This window comes from Podarcis melisellensis (genome assembly GCF_964234715.1).
Source record: "Podarcis melisellensis genome assembly, chromosome: 10".
NCBI classification, from domain to species: domain Eukaryota; kingdom Metazoa; phylum Chordata; class Lepidosauria; order Squamata; family Lacertidae; genus Podarcis; species Podarcis melisellensis.
Window position 1 is genome coordinate 43,383,588 of NC_138542.1, and position 24,905 is coordinate 43,408,492.

The following is a 24,905-nucleotide window of genomic DNA, read 5'->3' on the forward strand; positions in this document are numbered from 1 at the left end:
AAGGGTTGGTTCTACAACTGAGCTTGGCTGTGGACCAGATTCTCCTTATTGGGTGTCATCCAGATGTTGAACTACAACCCCAGGAGCCCCAGTCAGCTTGGTTGAAGGAGGTTACTGTAGGCAATGGGTTTTTGAGATTGTATTGCTTGTCTCCTACTGCCATTCAACTGCCATTCCTCCCCTTTTATGGCCATGTTGAACAAAGCTGCCAACCAAGAATCTCACTTCGTACATCTGATAAAGTGAACACTCTCTCTCTTTTGCACAGCTGGAGTTTGTTCATAACTTGTAAACAGGTCCATCAGGCTGTTCCCAAGGCTGCCACATTAGATTAAATCTTTAGGCCTTGAATCAATATTGCTGCAGTTGAATAATGTTGATTTTCAGGATCTGAAGCTGCTAGCCTTGAACTCTGTTGCAGAAGAAGTTGAATGGATATTGACAGTTTTCCAGAAACCACCGGGCAGCAGAGTCCCAGCTGTCTTTAGCTAGGCAAGATAAAACTATCTTGCATGCCTCCCACTCTGCTTCTACTCTTGGGTTGGAAAACAGGGAACATGGTCTTAAAACTGTATAGGGATGGGTGCATCTGTCCATTTTAGTTTCTCTCAAATTTCCCTTCTTCCATTCTGAAGTTCCGGTGATGCCAACACTGTATTGGGGGCCCTGCACCCACCCACCCACCCCATCCACCCATCCATCCACCCACCCATCCATCCATGCTTATGTACATTTATTAACTTAGCCTAGTCTGCCTCACAGGGCTGTTGCAAAGATAAAAAGAGGGGAGGCCAAGATACACAACCTTGCGCTTCTGAGCTGAATAGCAAGATACAAATATACAACAAGACGCAACAAATGTTTACTGTTTCAGAACTCTCAGCAAAATAAACACATTCAGGGGGGTGGAAACACACCCCACAATTTTATCAACCTCAATAAAGAAAAAGCAACAAGCTATAGGAATTTAACTTAGCTGTCAGGTGAGGCAATGATTTTCGGGCTGCATTTGCTGATTTGTTTTATATTTTACACTTTTGTTTTATGGTTGTTGCATATGAATCAATAGCAGCCCAGTGATGACATGCAGGCCAGTAGTGGCTGTGTGGCTGACATGAAAAACTGCATTGGGGTGGGGTGGACACTGCAATATCAAGGAATCATACCAGTATCAAGTAAGTCATACTCAAGCCAGCCAGTTGCGTTTTCCACTGTAAAGGCAGTATGCTTGGGCAGTGGATGAAATACTGTGGACATGGAGGACTGCACTTAAACATGCATCTAGCTAACTTCCTCCTCCGTCCAGCGTCAGACTAGCAGCAATAACAAGATATTGTGCTGCTCTGGGAGGGTGTCTGGGAGACCCAGGCAGTGGCATGGGCTGGCTGGATACAGAGGAGTGGTGAGAGGCACCAGCTGGGGAACGCCCAGGGGATCCCACAGACTGAGAGCCAGGGGGTTGGGGGTGGGACAATGATGAGTGGTCAGAGGGAGAAGAGAGAGCAGACTGGGAGGAGGAGTTGATGGAAACTGAAGAGGTATCAGGGTTTAGTGAGCAGGAAGAGGCTGAGAAACAGAGCAGACCTGATTCAGAGGCAGAAGAAGAGGCTGGAGAAGATCGGGCCAAGAGGCATAGATCGGGCTGGCTGCTGAAGAGTCCAGGGAGTCTCTCACTCTTGCTTTGACCAGCTCCCCTTCCCCCTAGTCTCACACAACACCATGAGGAAAGAAGAGGGTGGAGCAATGAGAGGCTAGACAAAGGAGCCTGAGATTGCTTGTGAAGGACCCGGGGAGAAGTGCAAATCTGAAGGATGACTGTGTTTCAGTTAACACATTGGTATTCAGTTAGCACATTCCCCTGCTATCCCACCCCTTGTCTTTGGAAGCCTTATAAGAAGCTGCTGCAGGAGAGGGACACTGAGAAACATCATGGGAGGGGGGTTTCTAGGACCAAGGTGAAACCGTGAAGCTCCCTTGTTATTTTTGCTATTGGAGGCTGCATGGAGTTTCCGTAATCTTGTTATGAAGGCGGGACAATTTTGTGCAGGGGTTCCGTTCCTTACCCCCATGCACATAAGCCTGTCCTGCCCTGACCCCATTCTTCCCCATTTTTGGGCCAACACCAGGTCAGCAGTGATGAACGTGTGCATGACCACACATCAAGTGGATGTGAGTAAAATTGTTGCTGTAACTTTGTTCTGAAAGAAAGAACAGGCCTCCTATTGATTTTCATTTCAGATCATATTTCATGTACTGTTTCTGATCTTTTGCCTCATTTACCAAAGACTCTGGCCTTTGTCAGCCCTATTTTGTTGGAACTGGCAACAGGTCAAATATTTCTTCAAGCCACAAAATGAACCTTTGAAATGTACCTTTGAATGGTCTTGATTTTGAACAGTTCTCTGATTGGAGGAGAGCAGCATCCACCAGAGTTCAGTAACCTCGTTCCAATTCTGTTTGGGGCACTCAAATCAAGAGAGCTTCTCTTGGGAAGTGTTCTCTCCTGAGCCTGGCCAGCCTCTTTTTACAGATCCTGCAAGACAGAGGACACAATGGTTCCAAGAAAGACCGTGAAATATTGCCTTTCACTGCTGCTTTTGACCATCCTGCCTTCCCGACCTGCGTTGGAGGGTGTGTTACCAAGAACTGGGTGTCTTTCCTTCCCCCTATTTTTCTTCACTGGTCTTTCTTTGCATTGTCCCTTGCTTTCTTTTTTCTGTTTCTCTTCTTTGTTTCTCTTCTTTTTGTTCTTTCTTTTGAGTGCAATGACTGGGGCCTTTACTAATGTCCATTGGTTGTAGTCTCATGGGGGTGGTAAATGGTAGACGCCTGGGTGAGAGACAGGAAATGTCAGTCTCCCAGGTGAGAGGCTGGGAGGAGAAATGAATGATTCCTGGTGAGAGCTGAGAGGAACTACGGTCCTCTGTGGGGGGTTAGGGCTAAGAATTACTTTTAAGAGAGGGCTCCGTATTCTGCTTACTTGATCTGTTTAGCAGCATCATTACACTTCTGGTTTTATTTTGCACTGGAAGGTTTCATAATAAGGAACGAGAGCTAATCCGCACCTCTGGCAATAAAATGGAAACTTCCCCCCTCTCTCTTTCAGTCTCCAATGTGGCCCTCACAGGAGAAGCTTTACAATCCAGCACCTACAACCCGCTAGGAGGAGCTATGAATGCCATTGATGGGTCTTTAGTAGGTATATTTACAGAGGGATCCTGCACCCACACAGATTATGAAAGTAATCCATGGTGGACGGTAGACTTGCAGGCGCAGTATCAAGTAGTTCATGTAAGCATCACCAATCGGGAAGACTGCTGTGCTCACCGTCTTAATGGGGCCGAAATCCGAGTTGGGAACTCCACAGAGAGAGGAGGCACCACAAATCCTAGGTACGGTATATAGATCGGATGCTTTGTAGCCAGGGAAGAAGAAGCCGTGGCCCTCCAGGTGTTACTGTAGTAGCACTTTCATCATCCTTAGCCATTGTCCACGTTGGTTAGGGTTGCGATTTGGGAATTCAACAATAATTTGGTTGGCCACAGATTCCTTATCTCTGTCTTACACATTGAGATGTCATGAGGTACAGTTTTCTGTTCTTCCCTGTTTTCGTCACATCCAGGACTGTTTCCGTTACACTTCAGTTCACTGTCTGCCAAAAGCTACATTATTTCATTTTGCTGTCCGCTGTGGGAAAATTACATAATTTACGTAATTCCGTAAATTGGGGGGTGTAATGTAATCAATTGGACTGAAAGAATTGGACTGAAAGAAGCCAAAACAGCAAATGCTGATCGTATTCACTGGATCAATTTCTGTTCCGCACATGGAGTGAATTTGTAAACAATGGCCATTTCCACTTCTGTTTTTGCAACATCCTGTGGCATCCCTGCTTTACAGGATTATGGCACAGGGAGAACAATATAGTGTATACGTTTCAGACAGATCCCTAGCTATTTGAGTTCCCCAAACATAGCAAATATTTGCTCTCTATCCTGAAATTTTAATGTGTTTTCACCTTTCTGATAAAGTTCTTCAATTATTGTTTAACACTTTTCTTGATGTTTACTTTTTTTTCTAGATGTGCTATAATAAATTCTTTGGATGCTGGGGAAACACGCAGTTTTTACTGCGAAGCTTCAAAAGGGCAATTTGTTACAATTACCCTACCAAGGGGCGGATACCTCACGCTTTGTGAAGTCCAGGTGTTTGGTCAGAAGATAGATTCCAGTGGTAAGTAGGAAAGATATTGGTATCTGTTTATGTGCAAAGAGACTGAGGCTGCATACATCCCATGTACATTTAACTGCATGCCCCCCCCCCGCCCCAAAATTCCTGGGATCTGTATTTTATAAAAGGGTGTTGGGAACTGTAGCTCTGTGAGAGGTAAATTACAGTTCCCAAGATTCTTTACAGGAAGGAATGTCCTTTAAATGGATGGTGTGTATCCAGCCTAATATACAGGAGAAACACAATGTCTATAATGTTGACTTATTCATTAATGGTCATTCTGGATGCTGTAGTAGCAGATTTTCTTCACTGAGAAGGTGTTGAAGCAGATTACCTTTGAGGTTCCTTCCAGTGCTATGATTCTGCCATGCCAGAGATCCCTGGGAACTGTAGGGTTATATGAGGGAATCTTTCATTAAAGTAATTTCCCCCACAATTCTATGGAGGAAGCCATGACAGTTACATCATTATATTCCATTCCAAACCCAGCACAATATTTTGTAAAATTCCCCCCCTCCTCCCCTGTGACCCACACCTTCTTCAAATCTGCTCTGCAGGGTTGGGAAAACACCCACGTGGTAAGAATTTACTTCTACGCTGTTTGTTCATTTCCCAGGTGAGGGAACACCCTTTTAAATAAAAACATGGAGCCAAGAAAATAACAGCAACAGATTCAGCAGAAACTGGGTTTATTAACGCTATTGCAATAGGACAACCTTGCTAACCAGTTGTTCAGCAGAACTGCTAGTTAGAAAAGACTGACATGAGGCACATCAGAACAATATATAGCAGTTTCAAACACAGCCACAAAAGTCATAAAACTTCAAAACATCCTTCTACATGCATCAAGAAAGGTTGCAAGTCATGGGATGTAAAGATATGTACATGACTCCACATTGGAATCAACTTCCTTGGGGTGCCCCAAAACATTAGGTCTCAACTATCTCATTTTAACTCCAGTTATCTTGGCAACCAAGCTTTCAGTAGGGTCTGTGGGCATTCCAATCCCACAGTTTACTCCCCTGTTCCCCAAACATGTCAAAGACCTTCAAGAAGAGATGCTGGATTAACACCCGGGTGCTAACTTAAAACAGACATAGCAAAATGTTTTGGCTGTCACTTTCCAGGTCAGATAGAAGAGATGGAATGCAGCGTAGAAGGGGCAGCAGTGTGGAAAGCAACCCTTTCAGAGCATTGGAAGTTAATCCCTGTTATCTCTGTTTCCCCAGAGATAATTCAATAACCAAGATTTATAGCTTGGCTATCATTAATCACCACATCATAATCTCTGCTAAGCTAGAAGGTCGACCAGAGATATCTAGTCCACCATGATTTCCTCCCAGAAGTCCACTTTCCTGGAATCTTGATTATGACTTTCATACTCTCTGCTAAATTTTTAGGATTTTATCTTTGCATGGTTTTAATTGTTGTGATTGACATATCATTCTTTTTCTATGCATGCTGCTCTGATAATTCTATCAACGGGAACCCAAGAATGAATGAATGAATAAATAAAACTCTCAAGACTGTGCTGAATGAATTACATCAGCAGATAAAGGCTCAGCTAAGCCTTTTATTTCTTTTTATTATAAATTTCTTTGGCAGCCGGCCATGAGCCAGAGAAGAACAAGCCGCTCACACCAGGAGAACAAGTTAACACTTCTGGTAAGTAGACCATTGCATACTGCTAGTTGGGAAGGAATGTTGCTGGTGGTGTAGTCTTGTAAATGTGGATGCCAGTTTGGGCATGATTCAGCCACTTTTAAGCAATTTCTGCAATGTGAGTTCTTTAAAGTAACTCAGCGCTACTTCCTGATATCCTTTAACTCAAGGGAAGCTGCTGAGCTCATCCATCATTGGCCATTGAACAGTGGTTTGTGTTGATGGGAGTTGGAGTCCAACCAATCTTGGGGGCCATGGATGCCCCATCCCCGCTTCAACTACAGATTCTGGTGAATGAATTTAGGACGTGAGAATTCAAGGCATTTGCTCGCCCACTGATTGACGGGCCCTCAACTTTAACAATAAGACTAGCACTTATAATTCATTCATATATTTATTGCAGATCCATTTTGTATATTCTCATCACCAGTGCTCAGTGATTTAAGTGCAGACAGCTTACATAAAAAAGAAATGAAATAAGCATTATTTTTAAAAAAATCACAATTGCCAATAAAGAAATAAAGGATGCAGCTGTGTGATTTACTAAGTCAATAATAAAACATACACAGAAGAAAACAATGAATGGCCTGGTCTAAATCAAATCAAAACAATTACACCCCCCCCCAAAAGAAGATAAAAAGTAACCTTAAACTGTACTAAATCCAGACATTCACATAGACCTGCTGGACTTGATGCTCCTGATCTGCTGTGTTTGTATATGAAATGAAATTAAACCAAATGGGGAATAAGCGATCTTGGGCTCATTGGATCCTGAGCACTTTCAAGATTCTTTCAGGATTTTCTGCTCTTTCTTATAGTTCCCAATGTGGCTCTTGAAGGGAAAGCATTTCAGTCCAGTATCTACAATGCACTTGGAAACCCTGAGAATGCCATCGATGGGCATATAATTAGTGACTATATGCGTGGCAGCTGCACACACACACAACTAGAATTTAATCCATGGTGGACAGTGGATTTGGGAGCAGAGTTTCGTGTGTCCAGGGTTAGCATCACCAATCGAGGAGACTGCTGTGCGAGGCGGATAAATGGGGCTGAAATCCGAATTGGAAGCTCACCAGTAAAAGGAGGAATCACAAATCCATGGTACGGTAACAGAGCGATGTTATTGATGGGATCATACCTGACTTTTCTTCCTTAAGATCCTACGAGCCCTGCTAGATTAGACGAAGGCCAAGATCGAATAGTCTAGCACCTTGTGTTCTGTAGCAGCCAACCACATGCCTGCTGGGACCCCAGATATAGAACATGAGGACAACAGCCCTCTTCAGCCATTGACCCTAGTAACTGATATTCAGAGACATGTTGCCTCTCACCTATCCTGCAGTATGACTTCTGGTTAATACTGACACACGAACTGGTTTCCATTCAAGGTGTGCGACAATTAGATCATTGGCCTCAGGGGCAACAGCCATTTATGACTGTGGAGAATTGCAAGGGCGGTATGTGACTATCACCATCCCAGGCATTCATATCCTCTCACTGTGTGAAGTTCAAGTGTTTGGTGAAAAGCTATCTTCCTCGGGTAAGTGTGGAGGATTCCTTCTCATGTTGTGGTTTGGTGGGCTGCTGACTGAAGTTGTCCTTGAAAAGAAATGGATGGGAGATGTCTAGGCTAGGAAGTCTTTAATGGCAAGGGAAGCTCTGGAGAAGGAATCCATCTCTTCTATTGGATGCTTCATGTCACATGTGCCTCTTTGTCTTTTAATAGCTGCAGTATCAAGTGATGATGTACACTAGAGGCGGGGGATCTTTAACTCATAGGCCTATATAGGCTTGCTAGGCCTCCCTGTTTTGGCCAGGGGGCTATATCAGGAAAGCCATGCTCACTTGCCCTACAACTGACGACATATAGATGACTTTAACATCTTCATGAAGAAGATGCTGATGCCCTGAGGGTAAAGCTGTGCCTGTAAACCTCTACCCTGCTCCCTTAGAGGCATGGAAGCTTTACCAGTAGAAAGCTGGCAACTTTAGTTAGGAGAAGGCTCAGAGTTCGATTGTTGACTCAGTCTAGAATGTTTACACCTGTTCTTCCCTTTTCCCATACCCATTATAATCATTGATATTCCTGTGGGACACTGAGAAAATTCTTCTCAAGTTCTGTGCTATTTGGGGTTTGTGATACTAGTGATCCCCATCAACCAAGTATACTTGGGGTTGTTGTTTTCTAAGTAAGGTTTGGCATGGCTCAGATATTTTTCATCACCTAGGAAGTGTTGCTTTGACACTCAATATATGTTTTGTCTAGGAGATGAAAAAGAGACCTCATCTGGAACTACGCAAGAAGCAGAAGGTCAGTAAATGATCCTCACATTCATGCGTTCTAAAAGCTGAAAACATTATATACAAGACATGAACAAGCAGTATTTATTTAGCTGATTAGTTTGAATCAATATGGTAAATTTGGTCTTTGTCACCTCACCAAACACTTCCAGCAACTCTACACTTGTCCCTCTTGTTCCTAAGCCGCTATAAGGCGGCTCATTTCAACTTTCAGAACACAACCCTCCTTCCCACCCAGGAATCCTTAAGGCAGTGACCTGGGACCTTTCAGATCTTATTGGACTCCAACTCTCATCAGCCCCCACCTGCATGGCCGATGGCCAGGCATGATGGGAGTTAAAGTTCATTTTTTCTTGGAACTAAATTTGATTCTTGGAGCTGGATTCACACTAAACTCATTCAGACTTGCTATCTGTTATGTTATTTAGAAATACAACAAAGCACCCAGAATGAAATCTTTCTCATATATTGCTAATCTTTTACTTACACTGATTTCTTCCACTAGTTTTTTCACCAATTGAACAATGGGAAAAGCCAAGAGAACCCAAACAGCCATGGGAAGAAGCAAAAGAGAACTGGCAACCCTATACAACGGGTAAGCTGACCCTTTTACTGAAGATGGGTGTGAACTATCAAACCTGGTGGTATATGTATTTTTCTTATAGATTGCATAGGAAACTTACCCAAGAGTTCCTGTATGCTCACACATAAGACACTTGATTTATAAATGCCAATGTTAAAATATTACTCTTGATATCATAAACCACTCTTCCCTAAGTACATCCTATCAAGCAATTCCTACAACTGTGGATGGGAACATGAGATTTGGGACGCATAAAGTAAAAGCCCTCTTGTGGATGGAGGTGCTCAAATACACATACAGAAACAAGGACTCATGTATGCATGAATGCAATGCCCTGGTGTGCACAGAACCCACTAATGTTAATTATTCATTCCACTAATATTTGAGAGCCTGCTTTGCAAGGTCCTTTTCCTTCTGGATAGTTTTGCTAAGCTGTTTATTAGTGGAAACACCTCTCTTCCATTGGTTTTTTCTTTTCTTGTAGTCTACAATGCCGCTCTTGAAGGAAAGGCATTCCAGTCCAGCATCTTCAATGATCTGGGATCTGCTGACCATGCCAATGATGGCTCTACGTCTGCTGACTATTTGCGTGGACACTGCACTCACACCCAAGAAGAAGCTAATCCGTGGTGGACAGTGGACCTTAGGGAAAGATTTGATGTGTCCAGTGTAGTGATCACCAATCGAGGGGACTGTTGTGCGGAAAGGATAAATGGCGCTGAAATTCGAGTTGGGGACTCAGATGATGAAGGAGGCATCAGAAATCCCAGGTATTGCCAATGTCAGCTACCCAAGGATGCCAGGCCTAGGATTGGGCATTTGGCTAGGCAGATTTAGTCAACAGGCCAATCAAAAAGGGTAAAGCAATGATAAAGTATTTCTTAAAGGATTAACATTATTAGAAGAAGAAGCAAGACTCTTTCACAATTAACAGGAGACTAGCTTTTTAAATAACAAGAATACAAAGCTGAAAATGAATGAACTGCAGCTAAAATCTTATGTTCATTTTTCACATGGTCTAGACCTCATCTGAAGTCTGCAAAAAACAAAGCCAAATACTTGGTCAGTTTACGGGCTAAGTGAATGGCTTAGTGACCGTATTTGACTAGTGAATTGACTGGTATCCTAGCCATATTTTGGATAAAGCATTCATTAGCATAAGACCTTGTTCATGCTTCCCCTCACCCCCTGCCAGGTATTGAACTTGTTGCTGATTGTATTCGTTAAATCTCTCATTAAGGCTAACATACTGGTTTCCTTCCAAGGTGTGCCACCATCACTTCACTGGGTTCGGGAGAAACAAAAAAATATCAGTGTGAAGGAATGCTGGGACGGTATGTGACTGTTACCATTCCAGGCGAAGCCAAATATCTCACCCTCTGTGAAGTTCAAGTTTTTGGTCACAGGAGAGCTCCCCCAGGTATGTATAAAATTTTTCCAACAAATACTTGAGTTGGTATTTGTTGGCATAACTACTTTTTGCTGGAGAAACAGTTGTCTGAGCTGGGTATGGGCACTTTCAGGTGTTTGAAATAAGATGTTCTCAATATTCTAGGCTGGAATATATTATTACGGTTTTGAGGGGTCAGTCTGCTTGATGATTCCCTTCAAAATCTGTGATAGAGATTAGACTCTATACAAGGAAACCAGTCAAACCAGTTACTTTGTTCAGGTAATGGCATTAGCAGGCCAGGTAAGTCCTGCCATTCATATTAGAACGACTTATGTCTCACAACAAATGTAACTGATCTGTAGAAAACACAACCTGAAAAAGACACAATGCATGTATTTTTGTAAACTAAGAAAACCTTTAATAAAAATTATTTTTAAAAAGAAAAGAAAGAGTTTGCCCTGTTGCCCTCCGTCTTGTGCTCAGGTTGTATGTATTTATAAATGAAACTATATATCCTAAAGACATCACAGTCTCCAAAGATCTTCATTCCAAGGAAACTACATTCCAGCACACCTGGAGTCTCTTGCTGCTTGGAGATTGGGGTGCACACAACAATATCCATTAGCCTTGTAACATTTGTTTATCCATCTATCCACCTCTCTCTCTTATCTATCTATCTATCTATCATCTATCTATCTATCTATCTATCTATCTATCTATCTATCTATCTATCATCTATCTATCTATCTATATCTATCTATCATCTATCTATCTATCTATCATCTATCTATCTATCTATCTATCTATCTATCTATCTATCTATCTATCATCTATCTATCTATCTATCTATCTATCATCTATCTATCTATCATCTATCTATCTATCTATCTATCATCTATCTATCTATATCATCTATCATCTATCTATCTATATCTATCAATCTATCTATCATCTATCTATCATCTATCTATCTATCTATCATCTATCTATCTATCTATCATCTATCTATCTATATCTATCATCTATCTATCTATCTATCTATCTATCTATCTATCTATCTATCTATCATCTATATCTATCTATCATCTATCATCTATCTATCTATCTATCATCTATCTATCTATCTATCTATCTATCTATCTATCTATCTATCTATCTCTATCTATCTATCTATCTATCTATCTATCTATCATCTATCATCTATCTATCTATCTATCTATCATCTATCTATCTATCTATCTATCTATCTATCTATCTATCTATCTATCTCTATCTATCTATCTATCTATCTATCTATCTATCTATCATCTATCATCTATCTATCTATCTATCTATCTATCTATCTGTCTATCTATCTATCATCTATCTATCTATCTATCTATCTATCTATCTATCTATCTATCTATCATCTATCTATCTATCTATCATCTATCTACCATCTATCTATCATCTATCTATCTATCTATCATCTATCTATCTATCTATCTATCTATCATCTATCTATCTATCTATCTATCTATCTATCTATCTATCTATCTATCTACCATCTATCTATCATCTATCTATCTATCATCTATCTATCTATCTATCTATCTATCTATCTATATCTATCTATCTATATCTATCTATCTATCTATCTATCTATCTATCTATCTATCTATCTATCTATCTATCTATCTATCTATCTATCATCTATCTATCTATCATCTATCTATCTATCTATCTATCTATCTATCTATCTATCTATCATCTATCTATCTATCTATCTATCTATCTATCTATCTATCTATCTATCATCTATCTATCTATCATCTATCTATCTATCTATCATCTATCTATCTATCTATCTATCTATCTATCTATCTATCTATCATCTATCTATCATCTATCTATCTATCTATCTATCTATCTATCTATCTATCTATCTATCATCTATCTATCTATCTATCTATCTATCTATCTATCTATCTATCTATCATCTATCATCTATCTATCTATCATCTATCTATCTATCATCTATCTATCTATCTATCTATCTATCTATCTATCTATCTATCTATCTATCTATCTATCATCTATCTATCTATCTATCATCTATCTATCTATCATCTATCTATCTATCATCTATCTATCTATCTATCTATCTATCTATCTATCTATCTATCTATCTATCTATCTATCTATCTATCATCTCTCTCTCTCTCTCTCTCTCTCTCTCTCTCTCTCTCTCTATCTATCTATCTATCATCTATCTATCTATCTATCATCTATCTATCTATCATCTATCTATCTATCATCTATCTATCTATCTATCTATCTATCTATCTATCTATCTATCTATCTAATTTATTTCTCCCTAACAGGGACTTAAGGTGGCTAACATGTAAAATAGGAACAGCTAAAAACATTGGGGAAAATGTCATTAAAAACAATTAAGCTTTAATATCTCTATCTCTGTCTCATCTACAAACACACACAAATACACTATTAACCAAGAAAAAGGGCCAGTCAGCAAATGACCATACCATGGGCACGTCCAGATTGGTGACTCATGTTGCTATCCAATCATTTGTTTCTCTACTAAGAGCTACAAGTTGAACTGTGTGTGTGTGTGTGTGTGTGTGTGTACACACTCCTTTGATGTATACAATCTGCTATGTTGCATCCACACTAGTGGGTGTGACAATGCTGAGATAAGGGCACTGCATTGTTCAAGCAATATCTGGAAACCCAGAACTAGTTTTCTTGTTTAGTTGTGTGAGCATTACTTTCCCTTTCCTGCAGTTCCCAATGTGGCCCTCGAAGGTGAGGCATCCCAGTCCAGTACCTACAACCAACTAGGAGTTGCAAAGAATGCCATTGATGGGTCCACCTGCACTAACTATATGCGTAGATCATGCACTCACACGGATAGAGAACCGAATCCATGGTGGGCGGTGGACTTGAAGGGAGAATTTGATGTGTCTAGCATAAGCATCACCAATCGAGAAGACTGTTGTGCAGACCGGCTGGATGGGGCTGAAATCCGCATTGGCAACTCCTTTGAGAATGGCGGTTCTGCAAATCCCAGGTACCTGCTGGTTGAATGTTCTCAAGGGGATCACAAGGATAAGGCACAGAGAAGACAATACAATGGGAAAGATGAGACAATGCAGAAACCACAGATAAAAAATATATCTGTGAAATGCAGTGATCTTCCATTATTCATCTGTATCTTTTATTCTTTTCAGTGTGGATCAGGTTGACCAGTGGCCATCCAGATGTGGCTGGACTACAACTCCCATCACCCCTGACCTTTGGCCTGGGGCTGATGGGAGTTGGGTTCCTACAGCTTCTAGAGGTCCTTTGTTTAGCCATTCCTGGCATAAATCATGTTGCAGTTGATGGTGTCCTTCAGTCACCTAATATTATTAACATGAATGGATTTCTTTTTCAAGGTGTGCCACTATCACCTCACTAGGTGCTGGAGAAACCCGCAATTACAATTGTGGAGGATTCAAAGGACAGTATGTTACACTTACCATCCCAGGCACTCAGTATCTCACCCTGTGTGAAGTCCAAGTGTTTGGTGTGAAGGTGGATTCATCTGGTGAGTAAAAAGGTTTCTCGGGTGGATAGGAAATGTGGATAAGCCCTTAGTGGTGCAATTGATGCCTATCCCCATTTGCTGATAACTGAGCACCAGGCTCAGCATTACTTACAGTAGGCATGTAACATAAGTTCAGCACTAAACTGTTCTAAAACAATTGTGCTTCTAGTCAAGACCTACCCATTTGGAACGCAGAAAGTGTAAAAGCGAATGGGGGCTTTTATCCCAAAAGCCAGAAAGGAGCCACCCTAAGGAGACAGGTGGAGATTGGGCAGATGGGGACCCTTTCCCCTCATCATCTGAGGAAGCTTGATGTTGTCAGAATTGGAAACTTCTTCTTGTTTTGGATGTAAACACATATAATCATCTTTCCATCTTGAATTTTGCAGGACATCCAGACATCCCATCTGAAAAGGAAGAAGCATAATTGAGAGTAAGTTCATTTCTCTTTAAATTCACAGATCTAAAAGATCTGTCACCCCCAATATTTGCAGAGGTCCACAAGGACTGGTTCTGAATTCTGCCTTGGACTGAACTGAATTTTGGGTGAAGTTTTGGGCTTCCACTCAGACAGATTCCCCAAATTTGGCTGAGAGGCTTGCTTCAAATTGGCACCATTTTTTTCACATGCTTCCAACCTAGAGGAAGTGGAGTTTTAGTCTATGCTGATCTCACTTCAGTCGCATCCTTCCCTATAGGAACAAAGATCTCAAGAGCTGAATCAGAGAACTACCTCTATTGTCAAACGTCGTGTTTATGGTGATATATGCATTTATTTTATGGTGGTATATATCTGTCCATGGTTTTAGTGTGTGACAGCTGTTTCATTCATATGTATCCTTCCATATAGCAAAGAAGACCTGGTAATGCTCTATTGCTTCAGATAGGCAAAGAAGACAATTTTCCACTCTGCAAGCTTTGCGAAGGATTGCTCCTAACTGAATTTCGTATCGTTATCTCTCTTGAGTTTATTTTATTAGGCAGAAAACCCTATGTGTTTTTTTGTATTGTGTGCTATTTGTAGTCCTTGTGTATTGTAGGTAACCTTGGATAATTTATACAGAGGCAGAATATACAGTATATATTATTTCAAAAGAAAATAAATAATTGAGGCTGTGGTCATCCCACATGAATGTGTGAACTAGCCTTAAAAGGCCGTGGAGTGAACAACACTTTTCTAATAAGACAGAAGACAGTTAATATTTTAATTATTAGTTTTAATAACCTACATTGCCTGTTTAATATTGTTTTGCAGTATGTTGTCCAGGGAATGTTTGTGGATGGGTAGCTATAAACATGTAATGCATAAAATAAACAACCCTGGGAGGTTGCATCCCAAGGAGAGCACAGATCCTGCAACCCACAAATAACCCTGGTATCTCAGCTGCCTTATTTTTCTTTCCACATAGATTACATTGCATGGGACAGCACAAATTGTGAAACCAAGAGCCCCTACATTTGTAGAAAGACACCACAAATTATCGTTAGTAGGTACTAACAAGGAGGAACCCTGGCTGGCTGTCTAGAAGAACCTGCACCCAGAGGGATTGTCAACTCCTTCCATGACTGCTAAACTCACCTGCTACTCATCTATAGGCTGAAATCCCAAATAAACAGTAGAACTTGCAACTCTATGTGGCTGGGTGTGTCATCTGTTACAAGATGGGGAAACGTATTCCTTGATTTTTCTTACACACTTTATTTATTTGAATAGTCATAATTCTCACTTTTTCAAAGTGGTGGTATACCCAGCAGAAACAATTTAAAAATGGCAGACATATTAGTAAAAGGTGTTGGGAAGCAATCTCAGATTTGAAAGGCCTTCGTGACTGAGTCAGACCAATGGGTCCATTTGGATCAATATATGAATGTACTGTAACAGAGACGGAATACATAAAACCACAGCATGGCCCATGGGCTTTGTTTCCATGTAGAATATATATGGGAGAAAACCAGCCATGTTATTCTGTTGTGGCAAAAACACATTTGTTATGAACAAAATGGTGATTCTGCCCAAGAAGTGAGGCAAGGGTATGGTTGTACCACTGAGCTTGGCTGTGGACCAGACTCTCCTTATTGGGAGAGATGCAGTCCAGATGTTGAACTGCAACCCCAGGAGCCCCAGTCAGCTTGGTTGGAGGAGGTTACTGTAGGCAATGGGTTTTTGAGATCACAGAGTGTACTCCTTGCTTCCTACTGCCATTCAACTTCCATTCCTCCTCCTTTATGGCCATGTTGCACGAAGCTGCCAACTGATCTGATAAAGGAGACACTTCTCTCTCTCTCTCTCTCTCTCTCTCTCTCTCTCTCTCTCTCTCTCTCTCTCTCTCTCGTAAGCTGATTGAGTTTGTTCATAACTTGCAAACAGGTCTGTCAGGTTGTTCCCAAGGCTGTCCTATTTTCCAGATTAGATTACATCTTTCGGCATTGAATAAATATTGCTACAGTCGAATAATGTTGATTTTCAGGAACTGAAGCTGCTAGCCTTGAACTCTGTTGCAGAAAAAGTTGAATGGATATTGACAGCCTTCCAAAAACCACCCAGCAGCAGAGTTTCAGCTGTCTTTAGCTAGGCAGGATAAAATAAATATCTTGCATGCCTCCCATCCTACTTTTACTCTTGGGTTGGAAAACAGGGAACATGGTCTTAAAACTGTTTAGGAATGGGTGCATCTGTCAAATTTGGTTTCTCTCAGATTTCCCTTCTGAAGTTCCAGTGATGCCAAAACTGGATTTCCCAGGCCAGTGGACTGCATGTTGACTGGGGGCCCGACATCCACCCACTCAGTCCATAGGCAAGAACTGATGTTTATGTATATATATAAAATTAGCCTGTCTCACGGGGCGATTGCAAAGATAAAAAGAGGGGAGAACAAGGTACACAGCCTTGAGCTCCTGAGCTGAAAAACAAAATACAAATAAACAACAAGAAGCAGCAAATGTGTGCAGTTTCAGAACTGCACAGAAAAGAAACACATTCAGAAAGAAATTTTTTAAATTAGAATTTTAACTTTTTTGTAATTTTAAGGTGTGCAATGATTTTACGGATGCATTTGCTGATTCATTTTATATTTTACATTTATGTTTTGTGGTTACTGCATATGAATCAATGGTAGCCCAATGATGACAAGGAGACCAGTAGTGGTTGTGTGGCTGACTTGGAAAATTGCATTTACTAGGTAGCAGTGAAGCCTCATTTATTCATTTACCTGCAAGTAAATCATACCAAAAACAGCCGGTTGTGTTTTCCACTGTAAAGGCAGGATACTTGGTGAGTGAATGAAATAATATGGACATGCAGGACGGCACTTAAATATGCATACAGCTAATCTCTTCATCCAGTGACAGACTAGCAGCAATAACAAGATATTCCTCTTTTTTTCTGCCACCCTGGGAGGCCTGTCTGGGAGTCCCAGGTAGGGGCGGTCAGCATTCCTTCCTCTGATTGCTTTACAGAGTTTATGTTATTGAGCATTCTTGGCAATAGCAGCTTCCCTGTATCTCCCTAATTATTGCCTCCACATTTTGCTTTCTAGCTTTTTTTATAGATGTTTGATTGGCTTGCCCTCTTTTTAAAAAGAATGTTAAGAATCCAGGGCCCTTGTTGTGTTGGGGGTCTGGTACATGTGTACCCTCTATATTTCCTGTTGACAGTCCTGTTAATTTAAGATCTTCACATCACTGTGATAATTTTTTTAAGAACTCCAAGTCCTCAGAAGAAATCATCAACGTTTCGCATTAATTTCTCCTAATATGCCCATCTTTGTATGTCATTTTGCATAATATACTGTTGCACACCAGCTCAATCTATCAGCAGTGCAAGATTCCAGTAGTTCTAGGTACTTACCCAGGGTTTGCTTTCCCCAGTATGAGGGACAGCAAAGACACTGGTGTCTTTAGGATATATGGTGTACACACACACACACACACACACACACACACACACACAACTTGAGCCTATGATGGAAGGGCTGACAGCAAGTCTTGTTTCTCCCATAAATGCAGCCTGGGCATTTTTCAGCCAGAATTCACCAGAACTCAGTTCTGTCACCTCTCAGGTAGGCACCATTACCATTATAAGAGAACAAGTAAGGCATTCCTGCTGAGTTCCTGCACCTCTTTTTCTAGAAAAATAGTACTGGCTACAGCTTTGGATTCAGGCATGTCTCTCCATTGCCTACAGGAGTTGCCAGAAGCAGGAATACAAGGTGCCATGCACCCATCATAGAGAGTCCACTCTGGATTTGTGTAGGGATCAAACCAAATTTTATTGGTCAACCAAATACAGGTTAAAGCCTGAAATCAAACGTAAACAAACAGGTCACAAAAACATTATAGCACATAAGGTTAAATCATTATGCACACCACAGGTATAGACAAATGGCCAAAAAAACTCCTCAGGAGACTGGACTCTTGGGCTTTCCTGAGTTGGGAGCCTTTTATCACTGTGTTAACATAACTGATTTGTTCAAGCTAGACAACAGGTAAGGCTGTGGAGAATTAGCCATGGGGAACCAGGGACAGTTCCATGACAAAAGATCCTGAACAGCTTCCTGTGTGCTGGCATCTTCACACAACAGAGGGAGAAGAGGGAAAGCACTCATTCTCTTTTCTAAGCTCTACACAATTTCCCAGTGCTTGGAGATTCCTTGCACCAGAGGAGCAGTACTTTCCTGCTTTGAGAGAGTCCTATCAATGGGAGAGAAATATTTTGATAGCTTCCCTTGTTGGTTTGGCTTTGTCTGGCTTGCTTAACTTGTTCCAGTCTTTTTCTTTTTGCATTCTTGTAACCACCATATCAGATGGATCTACTTCACTTAATATTTTGAACTGAACTATAGGGCAGAATCTTTTGCCTTAAATCCTTTAATTCCTTCCAGCATCTCCCGGCCTAGTTGCTAAACTCCAGGCAGGACAGGTTTTTCTCTTGAGCAAAGCAAATTTGTGCAAGATGTTACAACACTCAACAGCTTTCTTACTTGAAGGAAATGGTAAATTATAGCAATAATAGGTAGAGAGTGACACGTCACACCACCCAGTCTCTGTACTCCACAGACAAATGCCGTTCTTATGGGTTTAAAATTCATTAAAACAGACTTCCAGGTGGCAATGATTGACTGGGCTGCAGATTTTGGATATAATATAGACCTGGCAGATTGGGATAAATTATGGAATAATACTGTTAAAATTTCAGCATGCTATACATTTGGAGAAAATATAATAACAATGCTTTTTAGGTGGTACCTGATGCCCAGAAAATTGGTAAAGATAAATAAAAGAGGATCTAACCAATGCTGGATATGTATGGATGCAGAAGGCATGTTAATCCACTTGTGGTGGCAGTGCAAAAGCGCAAAAGCGTTTTGGGGGATGATTCATGAAGAACTTATGAAGATGCTTATATGTTCATTCTCCCCAAAACCAGAAGCATTCCTGCTAGGCCTAATAGGACAGGAACTCCCAAACAAAACTAAAAAAACCTATTCCTCTATGCAACAGCAGAGGCAAGGATAACATATGCAAAAATGTGGAAAGAAAGAACAATTCTGACAAAAGATCAGTGGATGTTGAAACTAATAGAATTTACCGTAGCTGGTTTGACAGCTAAAATTTTAAAAAGAGCGGAATAATGATAAATATACAAGCGGGGATAGAATTTTGAACACCAGTTTTTTTAAAAGAGTAAAAGGATAGGTACAGGAAAAAAAGAAAATATAAACTAAGGAGTTGCAGCAAAATGAAAGGAAAATCTAGGCTGTCAAGGAAAGATAGGCTGGGAAGACTTCATATGATAGGATCTGATTAGAGATGTTTCATTGTTGTATTAGATGCCTATTATTGTATTAGATGCTCTTTTAGACATTTAGAAGAGGTGATAAGATAAACTAGAAAAACACAGAGAAAGAAATGAATATGTATGTAACTGAAAAATGCAAAAAGAAAAATTAAAAAAGGGGGGAAAATCCAGACCTCCAGGACAGATGAAATCCAGACTTTTGTCCTCTGGTCTGCATTCTGTAAAATATCGATGAGACAAGTTAAAACTACTTTACAAAAGGTTAAAACAGTTAGAACTAATTAGAAACTTGAGAGTTGTGGAGCAAACTCAGCTGCAAGGCAGAGAGCAGGTCTTCCACGACTCACAGCCAAGAAGGTCTCTTGGTTGGGAAGGCATGCGATCCTTCTTAGGTAATCTGCCCCAAAGGCTGCTAATGGATTTAAAGGTTAAAAACAGCACTTTGAATTGGGTACTGAAACAGACCGGCAACCATCATTGACAATCAAGAATTGGTGTGACATGATCGAGATAGCTAATCCCAGAACAGGTGTTAGATGCTTCACATGACACAGCTCTATATAGGTTTGGAGCTGGAGGGATCTTCTTGTGGTGCGATACAGTGTCTGTGTAACTTTGCTTTGAAAGAAATAACCGAACTCCTATTTATTTTCATTTAAGACCATGGTTCACATACCCTTTCGGCTATTTTGTCTCATTTACCTCAGACCCTGCCCCTTATCAACCAAATCTCCTCATGTTGTAATAACTGGCAAGAGGTCAAATATTTGCTTTGACCACAAAATTGAAAGGAAACTTTGAGTGGTCTTTATTATGAACAGTTTTCTGATTGGAGGAGAGCAGCATCCCGGGCAGCTTAATAACCTCCTTTCCATTCTCTTGTCAGCACACAAATCAAGAGCGCTTTTCTCTCTCTGTAAGTCTTGTCTCCTGAGCCTTGCCCAAAAAGGACACAATGCTTCGAGGAAGGACTGTGAGATGCTGCCTTTTGCTGATGCTCTTGACCATCCTGCCAACACGGCCTGCATTGGAAGGTGCGTTACCAAGAATTGGGTGTCATTCCTCCCCCTATTTTTTTATTCCCCTAATATTCACTGGTGCAAAGCCATAGAAGGCTGGCTTAATTCCCATTGGAAAAGAATATGACAAGTTAATGGTGACTTACAGATAGCCTCTTAATTTCAATAGGGCTTCATATATGAGTGCCTGCCTTTAGATCTGGGCCTCTGTTTTGGTTAAGAAATATTTCTTAACAGTAGTTAATCAGGCTCAAGAGAAATTCCCAAAGCACTCAATGTGCCCTCTTCTTTGGGAACTGCTGTTGCCCGCCAGCTTTGTCACCCGGGGCTCGTTTGAATATGGGTTACAGCTTTTCAGCAACAATTATGGGAACTAATGGCAGCACTCCTAATCTCTTTACCTCAGAGTAAGCTGCACTGAATTTAATAGGACTCAGGGGGAGATTCTAACCATGTTTGCTCAGGGGTTAGTTTAATGACAATGGAAGTTGCATTAGTCACAACTAACTTGTTCCTTTGGTTTCAATGGGCTTTTAGTGTCACTGAAGTAAAGCTCATTGAGTTCAAGATTTACTCCAGGTAAGTGAGTACAAGAATGCAGTCTTACGCACAACTAACCCATACCCTTCAACATTCCTCAAATGAAAACAGGAACATTTCTCAGTCCCCCTAACAATTGACCCTATTCCTCTACCCCCGAGGGAAACCCTCTAATTCCAATCTTATCTTATTTCAATCTTTGGAAGATTTACAAAAAGAAAAACACATACCAATTAATAACTTTTAGAAAGGGGCAATGTTAGACATGGATGCACAAAGCATCTTAAAAATCAAGACTCCGTGCACCCTGCTCCACTCCCCCTTTCATTCCTCCCTGAATGGTCCTGATAGCCAACTCGCTATATGAAGCTGGGTTTTAGGGTGGCAGCAGCCTCTCCTCCTGACCCGCCCTCCTGCAACTGCTGCAAACTGCCCAAGAGAAAAGGCCAGCAACAGAAACCACAGAGAGTCCCTGGAGAGGCACCAGAGAGGCAACAAGATGTTCCTGCAGAGCTGCCACTGCTGCCGCCACTACTGCCACTTCTCTGAACAACCTCCAGCTCGTGCTCCTCTCCAAGCTCAGCAGCGGTAGCCCTGATGGGGAATTGGGGACATTCAGAGATCAGATCCCCAGCTAGCATGGCTTTTGTACTTCCAGAACTGTCCCCGAAAAACAGGGACACTTGGAGGTGATGCTAATCTTTTTGTTTGGTTGGAGTACGCGCCTTTTGTGCTGTTTGTTGCAGTAACCGCAAGTGGAATATGACATATGTTTAGCCAGCTTCATTACACTTCTGGTTTTATTTTGCACTGGAAGGTTTCCTAACAAAGAACGAGGACCCATCCTCACTTCTGTTTGTGCCACGATTTCTAGGCAGAGGTATGTGATTTGTAGGCATGAGTCCAAGTGAGTGGGGTGTGTGTGTGTGGTCCCACTGCAGGAAACCCATTTGACTTTTGTTTTGATTTAGAGGTAAACAGTGAGTTTTCCCACTAAAGCAATGGGGCAAAATAAAGCCCTGCCTGGACCTGTGTCTACTTATGCCAGGCAATTGCGGAAAAAACTGGTGTGGATAGGTTAGAATTTATGTGAAAGGGTTAAGAATTGATTCAGCTCTCCTAGTTTTTCCTACCTTGCAGCTCAGTGGTTGAAGCACAACAGCAACAAAATGGAAACTTTCCCCTTTCTTTCAGACACCAACGTGGCCCTCGCTGGAGAGGCTTCACAATCCAGCAACATCCACCCACTAGGAGCAGCTGGAAATGCCATTGACGGGTCCACAGCCAGTGATTTTAACCAGGGATCCTGCACCCACACAGATTCTGAAAGGAATGCTTGGTGGATGGTAGACTTGAAGGCACAATATCAAGTACTCCGTGTCACCATCACCAATCGGAAAGACTGCTGTGCTCACCGTCTTAATGGGGCTGAAATCCGAGTTGGGGACTCCGCAGAGAGTGGAGGCACAACAAATCCTAGGTACTGTATCCGAATCGGATGCTTTGTAGCCAGGGAAGGGGAAGCTGAGGCCCCCCAGGTGTTATTGGAGTACCACTCCCATCATCTTGATCCATTGTCTATGTTGGTTCAAGCAGGTGGCAGTTGGAGTCCAACAATATTTGGAGGGCCATGGGTTTCCTATATCTTCCTTTCATGTAGAGAAGTTGTGAGGTATGATTTTCTGTTCTGCCCTGTTTTCGTCACATGCAGTTCATTGTCTGCTGCAGTTCACTGTCTGCCAAAAGCTATGTTATTATGTTTTGCTTTCCACTGTGGCAAAACCTCTGTCATGAACACACCAGCTCCAAGTGTAATCTTGCAGCTGGCTGCAGAATGCAGTCTGGACAGGGGGGCTGGGCTTTCATGCTGCCATAGGAGAGCCCGCAGCTGCCAGCATCAAGTCTCCCTGATCTTGGATGGCTGGCTGATAAGGAAGGAACGGAGAGCAGGCTGGAACACAGCCAAAGCTCCCTGGAAGCCCAAACAGGCGTGGAAAGTCACAGAGACAGCTTTTTGGAATAGGAAGGGGCTGCAGCCTACTAAGAAAGTCTGAGGTGTAGGCATATAGGAAGGTTCCTAGACAAGTCAAAGGCTCAATCTCTTCTGTCGACACAGGAAGAACCCCTCAGAAAGGTCAACTCAGTGATGGGGGCTGGAGGTTTGTTAGAGCCGTCCAGAAATAATTGCTGGGGTTTTTTTTGCAATAAATCCTCCTTTTTAATTACTTACGCTTACTATGTTATCAAGCCGGGAACCTGAACTCCTAACAACTACATAACTTATATAATTTATATAATTGAGTATATAAATTACGTAGGCTGCATTGTTCTGTTATGCCACGCCAGCATAGCTCTGACAGTAGAACATGAGACTTTAAATCTCCAGCTCATGAGTTCCAGACCCACACTGGACAAAAGATTCCTAATTTGCAGATGTTTGGGCTAGGTGACTGTCATAGTCCTTTCCAACTCTACTGTTCTATGATTCTATGTGGGGTTTTTTGCTGAAAAAAATTCTTCCATTATTGTTTAATGCTATTCTTTTTTTTTTTAATGATTTCGTTTCCTTTCTAGATGTGCTACAATAAGTTCTTTGGGTGCTGGGGAAACAGAAACTTTTTACTGTGAATCATCAAAGGGCCAGTTTGTGACAGTTACCCTACCTGGGAAAGAATACCTCACGCTTTGTGAAGTCCAGGTGTTTGGATGTAAGATAGAGTCCCCTGGTACGTAGAAAAGATATTGTCATCTATTTGTGCGCAAAGAGACTGAGGCTGTGGACACACCCTGTATTTAAAGCACATTTAAATGCATGACTTTCCCTGAAGAATCCTGGGATCTTTAGTTTAGGATCGGCTTCTGTGATTCTGGAATGTCCAGCTTAAATGGGGCAGTTGACAGGTAGAGTATACAGGCATAAACTCTTACTTTCCATGCTCTGCTGCTACTAAGCCTGCAACTGAAATAACAGTTTCCCCTGATTACACCCAGGCTCTCCTTCCCTCCCCTTCCTCACTTGTAGGGGATTCACCCACTGCTGAGATTTTGTTTCAGCACCAGACAAATACCGTACCCTCGTTGAGGCTGAAAACTGGGATGCACATTTTGGGCTCTAGGACCTCGCATACGATTGTGATCTCACATGTTTTTAGGCACCTGCTGAGAGCATGACAAGAGCATTAATTAAGAATTAATTCAGCTCTTCTAGTTTTTCCTACCTTGCAGCTCAGTGGTTGAAGCACAACAGCAACAAAATGGAAACTTTCCCCTTTCTTTTTTCAGACACCAATGTGGCCCTCGCTGGAGAGGCTTCACAATCCAGCAACATCCACCCACTAGGAGCCGCTGGAAATGCCATTGACGGGTCCACAGCTAGTGATTTTAACCAGGGATCCTGCACCCACACAGATTCTGAAAGGAATGCTTGGTGGATGGTAGACTTGAAGGCACAATATCAAGTACTCCATGTCACCATCACCAATCGGAAAGACTGCTGTGCTCAGCGTCTTAATGGGGCTGAAATCCGAATTGGGGACTCCGCAGAGAGAGGAGGGACCACAAATCCTAGGTATTGTATACGGATCGGATGCTTTGTAGCTAGGGAAGGGGAAGCTGAGGCCCCTCAGGTGTTATTGGAGTACCACTCCCATCATCTTGAGTTCAAGCAGGTGGCAGTTGGAGTCCAACAATATCTGGAGGGCCATGGGTTCCCCATCCTTTCCTTACATATAGAGATGTCATGAGGTACGCTTTTCTGTTCTGCCCTGTTTTCGCCGCATGCAGAACTG

The 24,905-nt window shown here is 41.7% G+C and overlaps 1 protein-coding gene across 1 annotated transcript in view; it reads left to right on the top strand.

Annotated features, from left to right (window-relative positions):
- The first annotated feature begins 2,450 nt into the window (after positions 1-2,450).
- Positions 2,451-24,905, top strand: part of LOC309379824 (uncharacterized protein) — a 30,613-nt gene continuing 8,158 nt past the window's right edge. The window contains exons 1-15 of the mRNA XM_081929277.1: positions 2,451-2,631; positions 3,107-3,392; positions 4,082-4,233; positions 5,836-5,895; positions 6,711-6,996; positions 7,284-7,435; positions 8,162-8,206; positions 8,702-8,791; positions 9,264-9,549; positions 10,045-10,199; positions 12,957-13,242; positions 13,610-13,761; positions 22,258-22,597; positions 23,692-23,843; positions 24,400-24,685. Coding sequence (XP_081785403.1) covers positions 2,553-2,631; positions 3,107-3,392; positions 4,082-4,233; positions 5,836-5,895; positions 6,711-6,996; positions 7,284-7,435; positions 8,162-8,206; positions 8,702-8,791; positions 9,264-9,549; positions 10,045-10,199; positions 12,957-13,242; positions 13,610-13,761; positions 22,258-22,597; positions 23,692-23,843; positions 24,400-24,685 — 2,807 coding nt within the window. The 5' untranslated portion in view covers positions 2,451-2,552. The remainder of the gene's footprint in view (positions 2,632-3,106; positions 3,393-4,081; positions 4,234-5,835; positions 5,896-6,710; positions 6,997-7,283; positions 7,436-8,161; positions 8,207-8,701; positions 8,792-9,263; positions 9,550-10,044; positions 10,200-12,956; positions 13,243-13,609; positions 13,762-22,257; positions 22,598-23,691; positions 23,844-24,399; positions 24,686-24,905) is intronic.